General features: G+C 45.6%; 1 protein-coding gene and 1 pseudogene across 2 annotated transcripts; one reads left to right on the forward strand and one right to left on the reverse strand.

The window, feature by feature from the left end:
- The first annotated feature begins 1,413 nt into the window (after nucleotides 1-1,413).
- Nucleotides 1,414-2,511, forward strand: LOC128930450 (nucleophosmin pseudogene; annotated as a pseudogene). The gene has a single exon (XR_008478511.2). The product of XR_008478511.2 is annotated as a nucleophosmin pseudogene (transcript).
- Nucleotides 2,512-5,340: 2,829 nt separating this feature from the next.
- Nucleotides 5,341-17,025, reverse strand: LOC100388701 (pregnancy-specific beta-1-glycoprotein 7). The gene is given in 6 exon segments (XM_054249383.2): nucleotides 5,341-5,568; nucleotides 5,718-5,980; nucleotides 6,377-6,655; nucleotides 9,364-9,639; nucleotides 15,701-16,060; nucleotides 16,962-17,025. Coding segments are annotated over 6 exon segments (1,470 nt in total).
- Between the last annotated feature and the right edge of the window lie 1,904 nt (nucleotides 17,026-18,929).

Below are 18,929 nucleotides of genomic sequence, written 5' to 3' on the forward strand. Positions count from 1 at the left end.
CAAGGATAAAAGGGTAAAAGGATTAATGTAATAATAAGATCTTAACACCCAGATACATAAGACCCATAATGAGATTTAGATTCAACGAGACAGAAAATTGATAACGATATCCGGGACTGGAACTAAGATCCAGAACAAATAAACTCAATAGAGCTCTCCATTTTAAACACACAAAATATACATTATCCACAAAATCTAACGATATATCTAAAGATATACAAAGACTCAAAACAAGGGGATGGAAAAAAACTCACCAACCAAATGGAGAGCAAAAATAAATAAATAAAAAGCAGGAGTTGCAATTCTCACACTTAATAAAATAGATTTCAAAGCTACAAGGATGCAAGGGTAAAAGGATTAATGTAACAATAAGAGATCTTAACACCCAGATACATAAGACACATAATGAGATTTAGATTCAACGAGACAGAAAATTGATAACGATATCCAGGACTTGAACTCAGAGCCAGAACAAATAAACACAATAGAGGTCTCCATTTTAAACACATAAAATATGCATTAACCACTTTAAACACTCAAAATATTGATCGGCCATTATTGAAACCCATTTTAGGAATGAAGTAATATTCCTTTTTCCCTCTTTTTCTTTTTTTCCCCTTCTTTTTCTCTTTTTCCCTCTAAGAAAAAAAAAAAAAAAAAAGAAAAATTACAACCATTATAATGGGGCCTCCTCAGCACTCTTAGGCTGTGAATAAATCAGTCATGCATTTTGAGTTTCATTTCACATTTTCAAAAAAAAAAAAAAAAAAAAAAAAAGAAGGCCAAGACCCCAGGGTCGGCTCCCTAAGACCAGCCTAAACTGGCAGCCCAGGGCTAAGGGCACAGCCAGAGGCAGGGCCCTTGCCCACCCACCACCCCCCTGCTTGGGTCAGGCCTTGGGGGTGACTGAGCAAAAAAAAAAAAGAAAAGAGAGAGAGAGAGAAAAGAAAATAGAGACGTTAGCAATTCAAAAGCAATAAAATTGTAAAAGTACTACGCATAATTCGGTGTCAATAAATTGGATAACCTAGGTAAAATGGATCAATTCCTAGAAACACGTGAAAATCTGAACAGACCAGGCCGGGCGTGGTGGCTCATGCCTGTAATCCTAGCACTTTGGGAGGCCAAGGTGGGTGGATCACGAGGTCAAGAGATCGAGACCATCCCGGTCAACATGGTGAAACCCCGTCTCTACTCAAGATTCAAAAAATTAGCTGGGCATGGTGGCACGTGCTACTCAGGAGGCTGAGGCAGGAGAATTGCCTGAACCCAGGAGGCGGAGGTTGCAGTGAGCCGAGATCGCGCCATTGCACTCCAGCCTGGGTAACAAGAGTGAAACTCCGTCTCAAACAAAAAAAAGAAGCTTTTCCCTGGTGTGAGTCCGTCCTAAGCGGCTGTTCTGTTCTTTTGAGAAGTGGTCGTTTATCTCCGTCCGCCTTCTCTTCCACCTAAGTGCGTGTCGCCACCCGATGGAAGATTTGATGGTCATGGACATGAGCCCCCTGAGGCCCCAGAACTATCTTTTCGGTTGTGAACTAAAGGCCAACAAAGATTATCACTTTAAGGTGGATAATGATGAAAATGAGCACCAGTTATCTTTAAGAACGGTCAGTTTAGGAGCTGGTGCAAAGGACGAATTGCACATTGTTGAAGCAGAGGCAATGAATTACGAAGGCAGTCCAATTAAAGTAACACTGGCAACTTTGAAAATGTCTGTACAGCCAACGGTTTCCCTTGGGGGCTTTGAAATAACACCACCAGTGGTCTTACGATTGAAGTGTGGTTCAGGGCCGGTACATATCAGTGGACAGCACTTAGTAGCTGTGGAGGAAGATGCAGAGTCAGAAGATGAGGAGGAGGATGTGAAACTCTTAAGTATGTCTGGAAAGCGGTCTGCCCCTGGAGGTGGTAGCAAGGTTCCACAGAAAAAAGTAAAACTTGCTGCTGATGAAGATGATGAAGATGATTATGATGATGAAGATGATGATGAAGATGATGAGGAAACTGAAGAAAACGTGCCAGTGAAGAAATCTATACGCGATACTCCAGCCAAAAATGCACAAAAGTCAAATCAGAATGGAAAAGACTCAAAACCATCATCAACACCAAGATCAAAAGGACAAGAATCCTTCAAAAAACAGGAAAAAACTCCTAAAACACCAAAAGGACCTAGTTCTGTAGAAGACATTAAAGCAAAAATGCAAGCAAGTATAGAAGAAGGTGGTTCTCTTCCCAAAGTGGAAGCCAAGCTCATCAATTATGTGAAGAATTGCTTCCGGATGGCTGACCAGGAGGCTATTCAAGATCTCTGGCAGTGGAGGAAGTCTCTTTAAGAAAATAGTTTAAACAATTTGTTAAAAATTTTCCGTCTTATTTCATTTCTGTAACAGTTGATATCTGGCTGTCCTTTTTATAATGCAGAGTGAGAATTTTCCCTACCGTGTTTGATAAATGTTGTCGAGATTCCATTGCCAAGAATGTGTTGTCCAAAATGCCTGTAGTTTTTAAAGATGGAACTCCACCCTTTGCTTGATTTTAAGTATGTATGGAATGTTATGATAGGACATAGTAGTAGTGGTGGTCAGACATGGAAATGGTGGGGAGACAAAAATATACATGTGAAATAAAACTCAGTATTTTAATAAAGTAAAAAAAAAAAAAAGAAAATCTGAACAGACCTGTAATAAGTAATAAAATTGAACCAATAAAACCATTTGACAAAATTCAATATTGAGTTATAATAAAAACATTCTGACTATGAATGGAAGGAAACCACCTCGACATAATGAAGGCAATGTGTGAAAAGGCCAGTGCTGACGCAGTCAGGGGAGAAGGACGGGCAGTTTCCCATGTGATCAGGAACAAGACACACGTGCATGAAATGCTTTCATCACTTCTATTCAACATGGTATTGGAAGTCCTGGCCAGAGAAATTAGTCAAGGAAAAAAGGATACATTTGAAAGAAAAAGTAAAATAATCTCTGTTCACAGGTAACATGAACTTAAATGTAAAAAATGCTAAAGATGAAAAATCTGTGAGGATAAATTCAGTAACGTTGCAGCATACAGAATCAGCAGGCAAACATCAGTTGTGTTTCTATACACCAAGAATTAACAATCTGAAGGGAAAGTAAGAAAAGTTTTCCATTCACGTTAACATCAAAAAGAATAAATATTTTAGAATAAGTTTAACCGAGAAGTTGAAAGAATTGTACCCCAAAGTCTACAAAGCAGTGCTGAAAGAAATCACAGATGATGTCAATAAGTGGAAAGACATTTCATTTTCATGGATGGGAAGACTCGATATTGCTAGGAGGACAACACTACCCAAGCGAGCTGCAGGTTCAACGCAATTCCTGTCAGAATCCCAGTGACGTGTTTTGCAGAAATAGACAAATCTGTCCTAAGATTCATATTGACTCTCAAGAGTATAAATAGACAAACAATCTTGAAAAAAAAAAAAAGAAAAGAAAAGCTAGAGGACTCACACTTCCTGATTTCAACACTTACTACAAAGCCACAATAGTGACTACAGTGACTGGCATGAAGGAGGACATAGAAATTAACAGAATAGAATAGAGAGCCCACAAAGAAATGCCTGCTTATATAGCCGAGTGATTTTGACAAGATTCCAAGGCCATTGCATGGGGAAAGGATAGTCTTGTTAACAAAAGATATTGGGAGAGCTGGATATCCATGGATGGAAATGAGCTGAACCTTTACCTAGCACCATATATAAAAATTATCCCACAGTGGATCAAAGAATGAAAGGGAAGAGCAAAAACTATAAAACTGCTGGAATGAAATATAGGGAAAAAGCTTCATGACATTAGATTTCACAGTGATTTCTTGGTTATAACAGCAAAAATAGAGGCAATAAAGTAGGTAAGTTGGACTTCCTGAAAATTAAAAACTTTTCTGTATAAAAAATTATTGAGAAAATGAAAAGTCAACCAATTAAATGGGAAAAATTATTTGCAAATTATGTATCTGATAAGGGATTAATTTCCAGACTATAGAAAGAAATACATATCAACAGCAAAAAATCCCAAAACCCAGCGAAATGTGAACAAAGGACTAAAATAGAGATTTCTCCAGGGAGGATATGCAAATGGCCGACAAGCACACTCATAGATGCTCAACATCACTAATACTTAGAGACATGTGAATCTAAACCACAATCTAAACCACATGCCACACACATTAGGATGGCTTTGATTCAAAAAAAGCATGCAAGAATATCAAGCAATAAGTATTTTCAAGTAAGTGGAAAAATTGGAACTCTGGTGCATTGCTGTTGAGAATGTGACGTGTTGTAACCTCTGTGGAAAATGGTATGGCTGTTTCCCAAAACAAAGAATTGCCATTTGATCCAGCAATTCCACTCTGGACAAACACTCTAAAAGTTAAAATAAATGTGAATGGATATTTGTACACTGATACTCACAGCAGCATTACTCACAATAGTCAACAGGTGGAAAGAACGGAAAAGTCCATTGCAACAAGTGAATAGGAAAATGAGGTACATCCATGCAATGGAATGTTATTCAGTCTTAACAAGCAATACAATTCTGATACATGGTGCAAAGCGGATGAACCCTCTGTGTGTATATATAGCATATGGTATATATAGTCTATATAATATATACATTAAATATATAATGTATATAGTCTATATAATGTATATATTTAGAGTATATTAGAGTATATTGTATATATATATACACAATATATGTAATATATATAGACACTATACCCTATATGGTATATAGTATATATGTGTCTATATAGACATACATGTACACTTATATAGACATATATAGACTTTATATATACTTATCTATAGACTATATTGTTTATATAGACTATGTATATATAAAGTCTATATATATATGTATGTATGTATCTATCTATCTATACTTATATGTATGTATCTCTTTCCTGCCACACACAGTCCCCATGGGTGAATCTCCGTATGTCTCCGAGTGTACGTCACTCACTGTCCTCTGCTGTGTCCCATGTGCTGTGCCCACAGCCTCATACAGCCACTGACGTCAGAGCCAGGACACAGCTCAGGAGTCTTCCCTGAGGCTTCCTCTCTGCTTATTTCCCTGCAGCCTGACCCAGGGGACACTTGGCTTCAACTGGCAACTCGACTTAGCCACATTCAGAACAGGCCACCGGGGCTCTTTCTCCACACACACTGGTCCCACCCCAGGTGCAGTCAGGCAGGGCCAGTCACAGAGGAGCCTGGAGCAGAGCAGGGAGCAGAGTCTGAGCTGCTCCTCCCTCATCTAAGGGGCTTCCTCCTCTCATGTGGGGGAAAAGTATGAGCTTGTTTCAAAGCTTCAGATGTTTCTTGAAGCTCATGCAGTAGGTAAAAGAAAACAAAGACGTGACAGAAAGGGATGTGTTGGTGACAGCGAGAAGCAACTGATCTCGAGGACGCTCCTTCTTGTCCCTCTGTGAAGCCTCTTCCACCACATAGGGCTCAGGGCTGACAAGCCCCCTCCCTACTTTGCTCAGGCTGGACACAAGGTCGGTCATGAGAAATAAGGAAAACGGTGTCTGTAGAGACAAATTGGGCGGGTTCAGGAGGAGAATTTCAAATTTGCCTGTGCCTACGGGACACAGGCTGGGAATAAACATGTTTTCCTGACTTTCTCTGAAAGCCAGATAGACTCCATCCAAAAACCTATTGCCAATGATGCTGGGACTCACTTACCAACCACTTTGATTTCCTTGAATACCAAGTTTCTCTTGCCAGTGGCTGAGTTACGAACAAAACAACCATAGAGCCCGCTGTTCTTTGTAGTGATTCGTGGGACATGGACCTCTTTTCCTTTTAGCCGACGCATCCCATTAACTATCCAATGATACTCTGCTGGCGGGTTAGAGTCTGCGAAGCAGGAGAGGCGGAGGTTTCTTCCTTGATGGTAAACGGTTTTTGAAGGAGAAATTCTGGGAAAGTCTGGGCCATCTGGAGCAAAAGAATAAAGCCACAGGTAATGTCCTGCGAGGGAAGGGGATGGTCCTGGCCAGTTAAAGGGATACAGTGTCCCTCTGAGCCAAGACACACCCCGAAGTCCCAGCCAAACCTCCTCTCTGTTCACTGAGCCGAAGCCTGAAGTATTCACCTGTTTGTCCCATCACAAGCTGTGGACCCAAGTCTCCCATGACAAGAGCATCCCTCCCCCTATATTCTTGGTCAAGACTGTGCCCACCCAGGTTTTCACAGGACAGGAAGTCGTGGCCAGCTCGGGTGTCCAGAAATAAAGGTTTCATACTTGAACCTGAGAGAGACTGAGAGTCCTGGCCTCTGGCCATTTGGATTTGAGCTGGTGGCCTCGCCCACTGAGAAACACAAGATACTCACAGAGGACATTTAGGGTGACTGGGTCACTGAGGATGGCACCCGCTGAGGTCTGTATTCCACACTCATAGGATCCTCTGTCATTTCTAGTGACTTTGTTTAGAGTGAGGATTCTGTTGTCATCAGACCATTGCATCCTGGGACTGAACGGGAGGCTCTGACCATTTAACCACCACAGGTAGATGGCATTTCTAATTTCAGGTACACAGGTTAAGGTTACCTCATCGACATGTTCCACAGCATTGAATTTGTTGCTGGTGATATAGACTTGGGGCAGCTCTGCTGTGGAGATAACAAAGAGAAGATTGCCCTGTCTGGCATCTTTGATTCCTCCACAGGCATCTTTCAATCAGAGTTGCATCTCCCACCTCTCAGCCCACCCAAGTCCTTGAAAGCCAATGGCTGGAATGTGTGTCACAAGACAGATGTACGATGATCCAAGGGCTCCAGGACAGTGAGGCCACCTGCTCTGTCTTAGGGAAGCACAGGCTTTCTCACGTGTGGATTGAGCAGCAGTGTTGGGTCATGAACAGACATGTGAGTGGGAGTCACAGCCCCTGGTACCCCTCCCAGTCCTTCCCTACTCAGCTGACTGGCTGGCCCACCTTGGGTTCCTTACCTGGAATGTGCGACTGCTGGGTCCCTTCCAAATTCCATCCTACTTTGCCCCCTTAGATGTGTTTTCTCTACAGCTTCCCTTTCCAAGTACATTCTAGAGATAAGTAATAATGGGAGTTCCCACTGTTCTGAAACCCTGAAGGACGTCCTAGGACTGGATGTTTCAACAGAAATAACCCAGGGGAGACCAGAGTCAAGCCTGGAGGTCAGTTCAGCCATCAGACAGTGGAGGCACAAGGGGGGGCAGTTTTCCCCAGATGTTTCATAGTGACTGACTTGAGCCAGTGACCTCTAAAGATAGAGCAGAGTCCAAGGAATGACCTAGAAAGAGTGAAGGGGACAGGTGAGAGCTGGTGACTTCGGAGCAGAACCATGTTTCCTGTCCTGGGTTGTTGAAGTTTCCTCTCCTTCTGCAGAGGGCAGGTGAGGACCATGGAAATCCTTCTAGCAGTACATGTGGACATTTGCAAATGCAGGGCTGACTGGTGGAAATGGGGAGCATGACCTGCTGGAAATCTGGTCCTCACGGACCATGTGTGTTTCATGGATATGAGACAGAAATTTGGGAAGAAGTTTTGCAAATATTTTCTTCCATTGGACATTCTATTCTCTGATTCCATGGGTTTGACTACTCTGGGGACCTCACGTAAGTGGATTTCAGAGTGAATCAGAGGAGAGACTGCTGGTTGCCAGAAGTTGGTAGTGGGGAGAATAAGGAGTTGTTCATGGGGGTACAGTTTCAGTTATGGGAGATGGGGAGGTTCTAGAGATCTGCTGTACAGCTTGATGCCTATAGTTTACACAGATTGAGTATTTGTTATGCATAAGACTTAGGATACAAGGGGTTTTGTATTTCTGACATTTTTTGATTCTGAAATATTTGCCATACACTTACTGGTTTAGCATCCCAAATCTGAAAGATTCAAGATCCACAGTGCCCCAGTGAGCATTTCTTTTCAGCATCAGATTAGTAGGCAAAAGTGGAAGGTGATGCGCCAAATATATTCTTCCTCCTCCCCCACCCCTGCTTTTTTTCCCTCACCATGTTTCTAGCCTGGTGATTAGTGTTTGGCGAATTCCCTGCTGGCCATGTTGTGCTCGTGTATTTTTGAAAGCTTTGGGATGTGAGAAGGGTGATGGTTATTTTCTGTGTCATCAGAACTTTCCACCTTACCCTGGTTGCTTCTTTCTCTGTGTCTTTGTTGTGGCAGTCATTAGTAAGAGCCTGTCAGGTCAGACTTAAGACAGATTTTTCTAATTCTGCAGAAAATGTTGCTGGGATTCTGGTCGGGGTTGGGTTGAGGCTGCAGCTCACTGTGGGTAGTACTGTCTTCCTAACAGTATTGAGTCTTCAAATCCATACAAATGAAATGTCTTTCCATTTATTGATGTCATCTTTCATTTCTTTCAGCAATGTTTTGAAGTTCTCAGAGTAGAATCCTTTGACCTTTCTGGTTAAAGTTATTTCACAATATTTTATTGTTTTTGATGTTAATGTCAATTGAAATTCTTAATTTCCTTTCAGATTGTTCATTGTTAGTGTATAGACCAAAGAATCATCTAGAAAGAGTGAAGTGGACAGACAAAACTGGTGGCTTTGGAGTAGAAACATTCCCTGTCATGGGTTTTTGATGTCCCCTCTCCCTTTGCAGAGGGCAGGTGGCTCTTTCCTGGTATCCAGATAGACCTCACTGGGAAACACTGCCAGTGCTCTAGGGATCCACTTACCAGGGTCTATGACCCTCTTGATTATGAGATTTGTTCCGCCAGTGTCTGAGTTATGCGTGACACAGTTATAGACCCCTCTGTATATTTTAGTGATTTTGGGGATAAAGAACACTTGTGCTGATTGCTGGAACTTCCCATCAATCAGCCAAGAATGTTCTTCCAGTGGGTGAGAGTCTGTGAGGCAGGAGACCTTGGGGATTTCCCCTGAATGGTGATAGCTGTATGAAGAAGAAATGGTAGGGGCATCCAGGCCATCTGGAGCAGAGAGAATACAGCCACAGGTGATACTGTCAGGGGGAAGGGGAAGCTCCTGGTCTGTGGAAGGGCCACAGTGACCCTGTGAACCAAACACAACACGGAAGTCCCAGGCAAGCCCCTGCTGTGTTCACTGATCTGGAGCCCGAGACACTCACCTGTTGCTTTCATCACAAGCTGTGGACCCTGAGCCTCCCGTGACAGGAGCAGCCCCTTCCTTCCCATTGTTGATTAAGGCCAAGCCTACTCTGGTTTGCCCAGTGCAGAAAATCATGGCCAGCTTCGATGTCCAGGGGTAAAGATCTCTGTACTTGGAGCTGAGAGGCCTGGCCCCTGCATGTGTATCTGGGATGGAAGCCTGGGCCCACAGAGGAACAGAAGATACTCACGAAGGACTTTCAGGGTGACTGGATCACTGCGGCTGGCACTCACTGGGTTCTTCACTTCACATTCATAGACTCCCGCATCCTTCTCCGTGACACTGAATAGAATGAGGGTTCTGTTGTCATTGGACAGCTGCAGCCTGCTACTGCTTGGGGGGCTCTCACCATTTATCCACCACAGGTAGTTTGCGACCTTAATCTCAGGTTCACAGGTTAAGGTCACAGTGTCAGCCTTCCTGGGTTTTGAGTTGCTGCTGGTGATGGAGGGCTTGGGAGTCTCCACTGTGCAGATAACAGAGAGAAGATTACCCTGTGTGGCACCTTTGATTCCTCCAAAGGCATTTTTCAGTGACAGTTGGCATCTCCCACCTCTCAGCCTACTGAAGTCCTTAAAAGCCCATGGCAGGTGTATGTGTGTTATAAGACAGATGCATGGCAATCTGAGGGCTCAGAGATAGTGAGGCTGCTGCTTTATGTGGGAGAAGTACAGACTTTCTCAAGTGTGAATGGAGCAGAGTGTTGGGTCATGGAAAGACACAGGACCAAGAGTCATAGCTCCTGGTGCCTCTCTGAGTCCTTCCCTCTCCAGTTGCCTGCCTGGCCCACCTTGTTGTCCTTACCTGGAACATGTAGCTGCTGGAATCTTTTCAGTTTCAGTTTTACTTTTCCCCCCGGTATGTTTTCTCTGCAGCTTTCCTTTCCAAGGACATCCTAGAGATGGGTGATGATGGAACTTACCACTGTCCTTTGGATACCCTTTGGGTACTGGGCAGCATGGCCTGGGACTGGGTACTTCAGCAGAAGTAACACGGGGGAGGGCAGGGGCAAGCCTGGAGGTCAGTTCAGCCATCAGGCAGTGGAGGCACAAGGTGGGGCAGTTTCCCCAGGTGTTTGGTAGTGACTGACGTAAGCCAGTGACTCTAAAGATAGAGCAGAGTCCAAGGAATGATCTAGAAAGAGTGAAGGGGACAGGCAAGAGCTGGTAGCTTTGGAGCAAGACTATGTACCCTGTTCTGGGTCCATGATGTTCTCTTTCCCCCTGTAGAGGGAAGGTGAGGACCCTGTGGATCTTTCTAGAAATACATGTGGATGTTTGCAAATGCAGAACTGACTGGTGGAAAGGGGGAGCGTGAAGTGCCGGAAAGCTGGACTTCATGGATCATATGTGTTTGACGGACATGAGACCAAAATTTGGGAAGAAGTCTTGCAGATACTTTGTCTCATTAGACATTCTACTCTGTGATTCCATGATTTTGACTACTCTATGGACCTCATGTCAGTGGATTTCAGAGTGAGTCAGAGAAGAGAATGGTAGTTGCCAGGAGCTGGGGTCAGGGGAATAGGGCATGTTCGATGGGTGTGCAGTTTCAGTTATGCAGGATGAGGAGGTTTTAGAGATCTGCTGTACAGCTTCATGCCTATAGTTTATACGAATAAAGCATTCCTTATGCAGAAAGCCTAAAACCAGAAGTGTTTTGGATTTCTAACTTGGTTTGATTTTGCAATGTTTGCAGTGTACTTAATGGTTTAGCCTCCAAAATCTGAAAAGGGTTAAATCCAAAATGCTCCGGTGAGCACTTCTTTTTCGCGTCATGGAAGTGGTCAGAAGTGTTGGATTTGGGGGCATTTCAGATTTTGGATGCTCAATTTGTAATACTGTAAAAAGTTGTCACGAGTTCAGACCTCATGTTATGTTCTGACTCTAGTAACAAAAAATATTTGGTGGCAACATGAAAATGTTTTCATCAGTGGGAATTTTTACTGATGGTCCAAACATCTAAGATCAATTGCTGGCAGTGGTATTTCTCTTGATACCAAAATAAGGTTTAGGAGTGTTGTGAATTCCAGCAGGATCACACTATGCTCAATGGAAGAAGCTGAAGGTGATTTGAAATGAGCCACTCACTAAGTAGAGAGTCCCAGTGAAAGGAAAGAACTGGTGAGAGAGAGAGTCTTAGGTGTGTCAGTTACATAAAGGGAGGAATGATGCCAAATTAAGAGAAGTGATGTGTGTTATGTTAGTAAATACAGAAAGAGCTCCCTCTTCTAATTTCTGTGCAGAGTCAGGGAAAACGGGGAGGAGCTCAAAACAGGTATGTGAAATGCTTTCTTCATTTTCTCTTAACCTCAGGAAACACAACTAGAGTTTAAGTTCATGTTAATTAGGAAGAGTCTAAGTGAGATGCCAGTGGCTCGTGTGTCTCTCCACATGAAGAACCCCAACTTCTGCAAATGGCATCCTCATGAGGAAACAGGTGTATGTGGAACAGACAGTAAAACCATCAGATAGCACCCACCTGGCCACCTCCAACTGGTCCCCCAAACCACCAGTACTCCCATTACATGTATGTTACACACTTTGTGGTGGACCACAGCTATAAACTTTAAAAATTGCTATTTTCAGTACAAAATATTAATCATGTAGTTGAATATGTTGTTCTGCTTTTTTCCCACCCTTTTTGAACTTTCCTGTTTCAGTTTTGGACGTTCCTGTTGACACATCCTCCAGCTAGGGATTCTTTCCTCAGCTGTGTCCAGTCTATCAGTAAGCCCATCAAAGGCATTCTTCATTTTTGTAACAGTATTTTTTATCTTTAGCATTTCTGTTGATTCTTTCTTAGAATATTCATCTATCTGCTTACATCATTCATCTGTTCCTGCATGGTGTCTACTTTTTAAATTATGACCCTTAATCACATTTCTTTTGAATTCCCAATGTGGGCTGGGTGCGGTGGCTCACACCTGTAATCCCAGCACTTTGGGAGGCCGAGGCAGGCAGATCACCTGATGTTGGGAGTTTGAGACCAACTTGACCAACATGGAGAAACCCCATCTCTACTAAAAATACAAAATTAGCCAGGCATGGTTGTGGGAGCCTGCAATCTCAGCTACTCGGGAGGCTGAGGCATGAGAATTGCTTGAACCCGGGAGGCAGAGGTTGCAGTGAGCTGAGATCGTACCACTGCACTCCAGCCTGGGCAACAAGAGCAAGAACTCCATCTCAGAAAAAAAAAAAGGTTCCCAGTCTGATAATTTCAACACATCTGTCACATCTGTGTTTTGTTCTGATCCTTGCTCTTTCAAATTGTGCGCATATATATATATTTGGCCATAGTCTGTCTTGTATGATTTGTTGAAAGTCAGACATGATGTACTGGGTAAAGGGACTTGAGGGAGCAGGCGTTCAGTGATGTGGTGAGTGTGGAGAGGGAAGGGTTCTGTGATCCTGGATGAGGTCTGTGTCCTGGGCTGTGAACGTCACAAGTGCCTCCTGTGATGTTCACAGCCCAGGGGCACTTGTGACATTCACAGCCCAGGACACAACAACCTGAAGGCTCTCAGTTTTTCCTCATTTTAGGTGAGACATAATGGCTAGAAGAATTTGCAGTTGGATATTTTCTCTCCTACAGGCCATTTAGGCTCTGACAAGACCCTAGCTGATTAGGCTGTGGTAAAATAGTTTCTCTTAAAGACAGGTCTTATTAAAAAGAATAGAACTCACTGGCATATCTTCAAGTTGTTCCTTTACCCTCCCCCCACAGAAAGGATGAGGAGATTTCTACTGAATATTCACTGCAAAAACCTGGTAGAGCCCCAGAAGCTAAGAGTCACAAAAAGTGCCTGTGTTGTCAAAAGTGGTCCATCCCCTCGAGTGTTTCCCTCTGGGTCTTGTCTGCACTGATTCTTTGGCAACTCACCAGTTGCAGTTCAGGTTCTCTGTCCCCAGCACTGGTTCCCACGGGGGTTTCTGTGCCTGGGTTTCTGCTCAGATGAGGTTGCTGATCTGTCTTTGCCTGTCACTCTCTCCAATATGTGGGTCAGTTGGCACTGAGACCTCACATCTCTGAGGGATTTTGAAGAGTTGTTGATTTTTGAGTTTGTTCAGCTTTTTACTTGCTGTTAGATCTGAATGACAAATCTCCAGCTTGTTATATGCCTGACAGGAAACCAGAAGCCTCTAGGAAGTGACTGGAGGATGTGAGTTCCACAGCAGGTTGAGGACGGAATCACAAGTGACGTGGGTGAAATAAGCCCATGGGGTTTGGGGACTGCAGGCTTGTCCAGCCTGTGACACCCTGGTGAGTCAGTGCAAAGATTACAACAGTGAGAGCAAACTCGATGGCCGACTCCATCCGGTGTCTAGCCTCAGGCTGGCTGTCCTCACTCATTCCTGGGCATAGGCCAGGCTAACCATGGGCGGAATTTAGTTTATGGTTTAACTCTGAAGCAAGAGTGATAATAGTTCCTCCGTGAAACTAATTCCCTTATTGCCCAGGGACTGCCTTTGTAAAACTAATGAAAGAGCATGAGATTAAGATTATAGGAACAGCCTGAATTCTGCTAAAATGTAGGCACAGTCTATAATCCCTTACTGTTCCAATGTCATTAGGCCGGAGTTTACAAAATGTGTGACGAATTGCTCCTGTAGATAACATCACTATTGTAGAACCTGAGATTGGTCTTTGGAGGTTTTCCTGAGATTTTGCATTCTGGCAACCAGCTGACATCATCCGTACCCATGACTAATGGCTCATCCATTCATGTGGTACCCACCTAGAGGCGAATTTCACAAAGACAGATCATTTCCCCCCACCAGCATGATTTCATTCTCAATCAATTAGCAGTACTTATTTTTTAGTTCTGTGTCCCTGAAACTCCTTGAAAATCATTTTTTTTTTTTTTTGAGACAGAGTCTTGCTCTGTCACCCAGGCTGCAGTGCAGTGGCGTAATCTCAGCTCACTGCAACCTCCGCCTCCCGGATCCAAGTGATTCTCCTGCCTCAGCCTCCTGAATATCTGGGACTACAGGCGCGTGTCATCACGCCCAGCTAATTTTTGTATTTTTAGTAGAGACTGGGTTTCATCATGTTGGCCAGGATGGTCTCGATCTCCTGACCTTGTGATCTGCCTGCCTCAGCCTCCCAAATCTCCCTGGGATTACAGGCATGAGCCACCGTGCCAGCCAATTCCTTCATTTTTGATGTGAGAAGTCCTGAGTATGTGTCTCTCGCTGGGCCTGTGCTGGTGCAGGGTGTGAGTAGGGAAAGAAAAATAAAGGCCTCTCCTGTGTCCTCTCACGAGAGTGACGTCACCACTTTGGAAAACACAGGATTTTAGATTCAGTGATGGAGGTTAAGATCTAAGGGGGAGGCCTGGACCGTTTTTGCCCTGACTCTGACAGTTGAGGCAGGCGATTTAGTTCTCGAGTACAACTAAGCAGCTGTCCATTTGCTCTCACTTCTCTGAGGTTTGGATGCCTAAGAAGAAGGGATTTGAGCCAGTAAATGACTGTGGGGTCCTGAGACCCCAGTAAGCCCTCACTTCCGGTGGAGAGGATGGGCCTGTGGCTGCAGACAGACGTCACGGGACTCTGACCTGCCCTTGGTGTTTGTGTGACTCTGGTTCCGTGGCTGTGCCTTCCTGTGCCTCAGTTTTGTCTCCATCAAAGTGTGTGGCTTTTCATGCTCTCTGTAAATCCACTTTAAATTACTCACCTGACCTAACGCTTAGCACAGCATTTATAAATAATATTCAATTTATAAATAAATAATAAACAGCATTTATTATGACTTGCCTCCATGAGAGAGTACCTTTAGGTCAGATCCCTGTGGACAAGCTGCTGCCAGGTACCTCTTCTGTCTTCTGTTTCTGCTTCTGGGGACACTGGACTTTCTATGGAGCGTCCCAAACCTCCCAAGATAGTTGGCCGATGGCCCACAAAGCTTGTCTTTCTGTCCTCTCTACTCTGAGTATCAGGTGAAGAAGGTTCTGTCCTTGCCCAGATGAGGCTCTGAGGGCTGAGCCCTGGCTGGTGAGCAGCTCCAGGAGCCACCGTCCTCAGACAGCTGGTAAATCCTTGCTCGCAGTAAGCCCTGCCCAGGAAGCCATGACCCAGCCCTCACACAGGCTCCTCAGCTTTATCTGGAGTAAGACTTTTGAGATAGGGGTCTGGGGTTGGGGCTTCTAGGGCTGAGCTTCCCTGAGAGTATCCCAGGGGACCCCTCAGGCCAAGCCCTACTCCATTCTCCAGGGTCTTCCTCAGGGTCATGTTATGGAGAAGGCATGGGGTGCTTGGCTGAGAGTGATCTCCTGCTGAGTCCCCGCTGTCAGACTGTCCTTCCTCTGCAGTGAATGTCTGCAGGGTCTGGATGCGGGAAAGGAATTCTGATCTGTCGAAGTTTGTCTCCCCTGTGTGTGTCCTGTGCTAAATGCCCAAACCCCAAATTGGGACATAATGCAGAGAGGGACACAGACAGTCCAGGTCTGACAATTCTATGTGTGCAAAGTAGAAGTGACTACCCCGCAACCCGACACCACCCAGGGATTCTGTGGAATCACTCACGGTGTAAGGTGAAATGTCCAGTTTCTCCATTATTCCTATCACCTTGCGTGATGACTTGTAGGGTGTAGGGTCCTGCGTCATTCTGGGTGACCTTCTCGATCAGCAGGGATGCATTGGGATATATTGTTTCTCGTCCAGTGTGTGCTGGCCCAAATATAGTTATGTGACCGTCTATTAAAAATGCTGTCATGTAGTGGGTGATGTCCATGATTTTCCCTCTGTACCAGCTGTAGCCAATAAGATTCTGGGGCAAATTGTGGACAAGCAGAAGAACATCCTTCCCCTCTGAAACAACGTGTGGCTGGGCTTCAATCATGACTTGGGCAGTGGTGGGTGGGTTCCAGAAGTTTAAAAGTGATGCTAGGAGGTAGAGAGAGCATCTGTCAATATGGAGACTTATATATTGGGGTGAAAAGATGGGGCTCTGGGTCCTGAGAAGGTCTCTTCAATCCTCAGCCTTGAAGAGACACACACCTATACCTTTTGTGTGTGCATGCGTGCGTGTGTGTGTGTGTCCTGCTGTCCTACTGGGTCAAGGTCAGCAACAGGACCCCCAACACTTCTGACCTTGGCCTTTTTGCTGTTCGGAATCCTCTTCCCTAACGGTTGCCTGGCTCCCTCCCCACCGCCCTCAGATCGTGCTCACATCGGGGCACCCTTAGAAGCTGCCTTTCTTGACACCTCCTCCGGAGACCTTGGGTCTTCCCTTTCTGACATTTCCCTGCTCTGTTCCCTCCAGGGCTCTTGTCAACACCTGACCTCACACTCTAGATCTCTTTGCGTGTTTGTCTTCCTCCCCATGAGTGTGAGCTCCATGAGGACAGACGCTTGTGGTCTTGGCTGCACCCTAACACCCGGGAAAGACTGCAGACTCCTGTGGATGTGAGAATTCCCAGAGCCCTCCACATCCTGGTGGTGTTTTTTTCTTTTCCAACTGTGGAGGTTTTTGAGTGAGGACACTGTTTCATGCCCTGCTTATGTTTTTATTTTAAATGTCATCTGATATAGTTCTTATTTTACGAAATGTAGTGGCCAGTGATAATTAACCAGGAAAACAGAACACTTGAGATTTTCCTGCCTCTTCCCAATTCCAGTTCACTGAGATTTTCGTTTTGATCTCTGCCCCTTTCTGGTGTATTTTCCCCCTATCTAGGCTCCAACAGAGGCTTCTTTCTTTTGTAGAGCCCCGTCCTCCCCAGGAGACCCCAGCCAGTAACTGCACTTCCTCCTCCTGTCCTCTCCCAGGAAGTTCTCTCCTCACCTGTGAGCAGGAACCCCTGCCAGGTGATGGGCTGTGTGCAGGGAGGTGCTGAGGGGAACACCATGGTCTCTGCTGCCTGCGTGTCCTCCTCAGATCACGGCTGCCAGCTCTGCTCTCCTTCCTCCTTCTGCACTGAGCCTCTTCCCAGGGCAGGAGCACTTCTTAGTCTCATGGGCGGGGTCTGTACCCAGGACACCTCTCGTCCACTCCCCTCGGTCCTGCCTCCGTTTTCCCTCCTTCTCTTTTTCCTTTTCTCTGTGTTTCCGGCCCCTGGGAACTGCTTTGCCTCCTTCAGCAGTGATTCTCTCACCCACCTCTACACACACCATGTGCAGAAACACACACACACACACACAGACACACACAGTCACACACATACCCTAAAAGTTGGGCAAGCACAGTCCTGAGCCTCAGCCTCCTGCTGTCCCCATGGCTCAGGGTCGGGATGCACATTCACACCCTTTGCCCTCTCTCATCCCCACCTGGGTCTTCCCTTCAGTGCAGGGGCCTGGGGCTGCACCAGGTCCCTGTCACAGCGACACCCGACTGTGCTATGGGTCAGCTGAGTGTTGGCTGGTGAGAGGGACCCTTCCTTTCTCTGATTGCGTCTAACTTGGCTGCAGCCTCCAAGGATGGACATTGAGGACCGGGGTGTCCCAGAGGAAACTGTCCTTCCTGGAGGTGCGCAGGGTAAATCTCTCATGCCCCTTGGGAGGAGAGGCCTGTGCTGGTTGCTCATGGTCCCATGGTCACAGGGACAGTTCTCAGTCATTCTCTTGCCCCCTGGGGTCTGGCAGCTGAGCTGGGGCTCAGGGTTTTTCGTGTTTTTCCTGACCATCTTGGGTGTCCTCTCTTCTCTGCCCGGCTGATTGTGCTGTGGTCCCCGCACCTTTCCCGTGGTGGTGCAGCAGGATGTTGGGGTTGACTCAGGGTGGCTGGCAAAATATTAGGGAAATATTAGGGAAAGTTAGAAGAATAGAGTCTCAAACCTTCTGGAAGGCCTAAAGGTTTCGATGGAACAACCTGAAGGCAGCCAGTTCATGACATTGGAATTTTAAGTCATGGGGTAAAAGATAGAGCAATAAATTTCCCCAGCTGTCTGTTTACCCCACATCCCTTTGTCTCTACTCTGATTTGTTTGATCATGTAACCTGTCTGCAGGATGAGCCTCTCAGGAGAGGTCAAAGGGGAATTACCCGTTAATAGTGTTTACTCTGAGCCCCAGAACCTAAAGGTTTTATCATTTGTAAAACCACTCTTTTAACCATGTTAATTATCCACAAGCATGTTGACTTAGAACCTCTGTTCTAAAATGTATCCTGAATACATTTTACATGTGAGGATGGAGAGGGAGTCTTGGTCAGTTGGCTGCAGCTGCCGTCTGAAAGCAGCCGATGACCAGCCCTAGCCCACTGGAATCACTGTAATGGGTGTGAGAGTGCATTTATTCATCCGTTGCTGAGTCAAGGTCTGCAGGACAGACCACTGCAGGTGGTGGTGACCCCGACATGATGAGGTCTCAGCACGAAGCGGGGAGTTACCCAGGAATCCTGTAGGACATGGCTCATTAACACTCGGGAGGGGAAGCCTGGGACAGAGCAGGGGCTCAGAACTGGAGAGATTCATCCCGACTTACTGCGTGGCCATGATGGGCTCAGCACTCCATGTGCTGACATACTCAGGGGTCTGTTCTGAGGGTTATGACCTGGCCAAGCTGCTCTCTCTAGGGGAAGAAAAGGCAGTGGCCAGAAGGTCTGTCTGGAGGGACGTTGCTCACACCTGAGAGGGTGAGTGGGGATGGGTTGTTTCTAGGAGCAAAGAGAACTAATACCCTTTGTTTTCCCCCTATGCACACAGGAGAGGTCGGTTTTCCCTCCTGACTTCACGAGGGACAGCCAGGGGTAGGCGGCCACATCCCAGATGGTGCCCATGCGTGATCGTCACATGCACTCTGTGCCTCCTGGGGTG

Source organism: Callithrix jacchus, chromosome 22 (assembly GCF_049354715.1).
Source record: "Callithrix jacchus isolate 240 chromosome 22, calJac240_pri, whole genome shotgun sequence".
Classification (NCBI taxonomy): domain Eukaryota; kingdom Metazoa; phylum Chordata; class Mammalia; order Primates; family Cebidae; genus Callithrix; species Callithrix jacchus.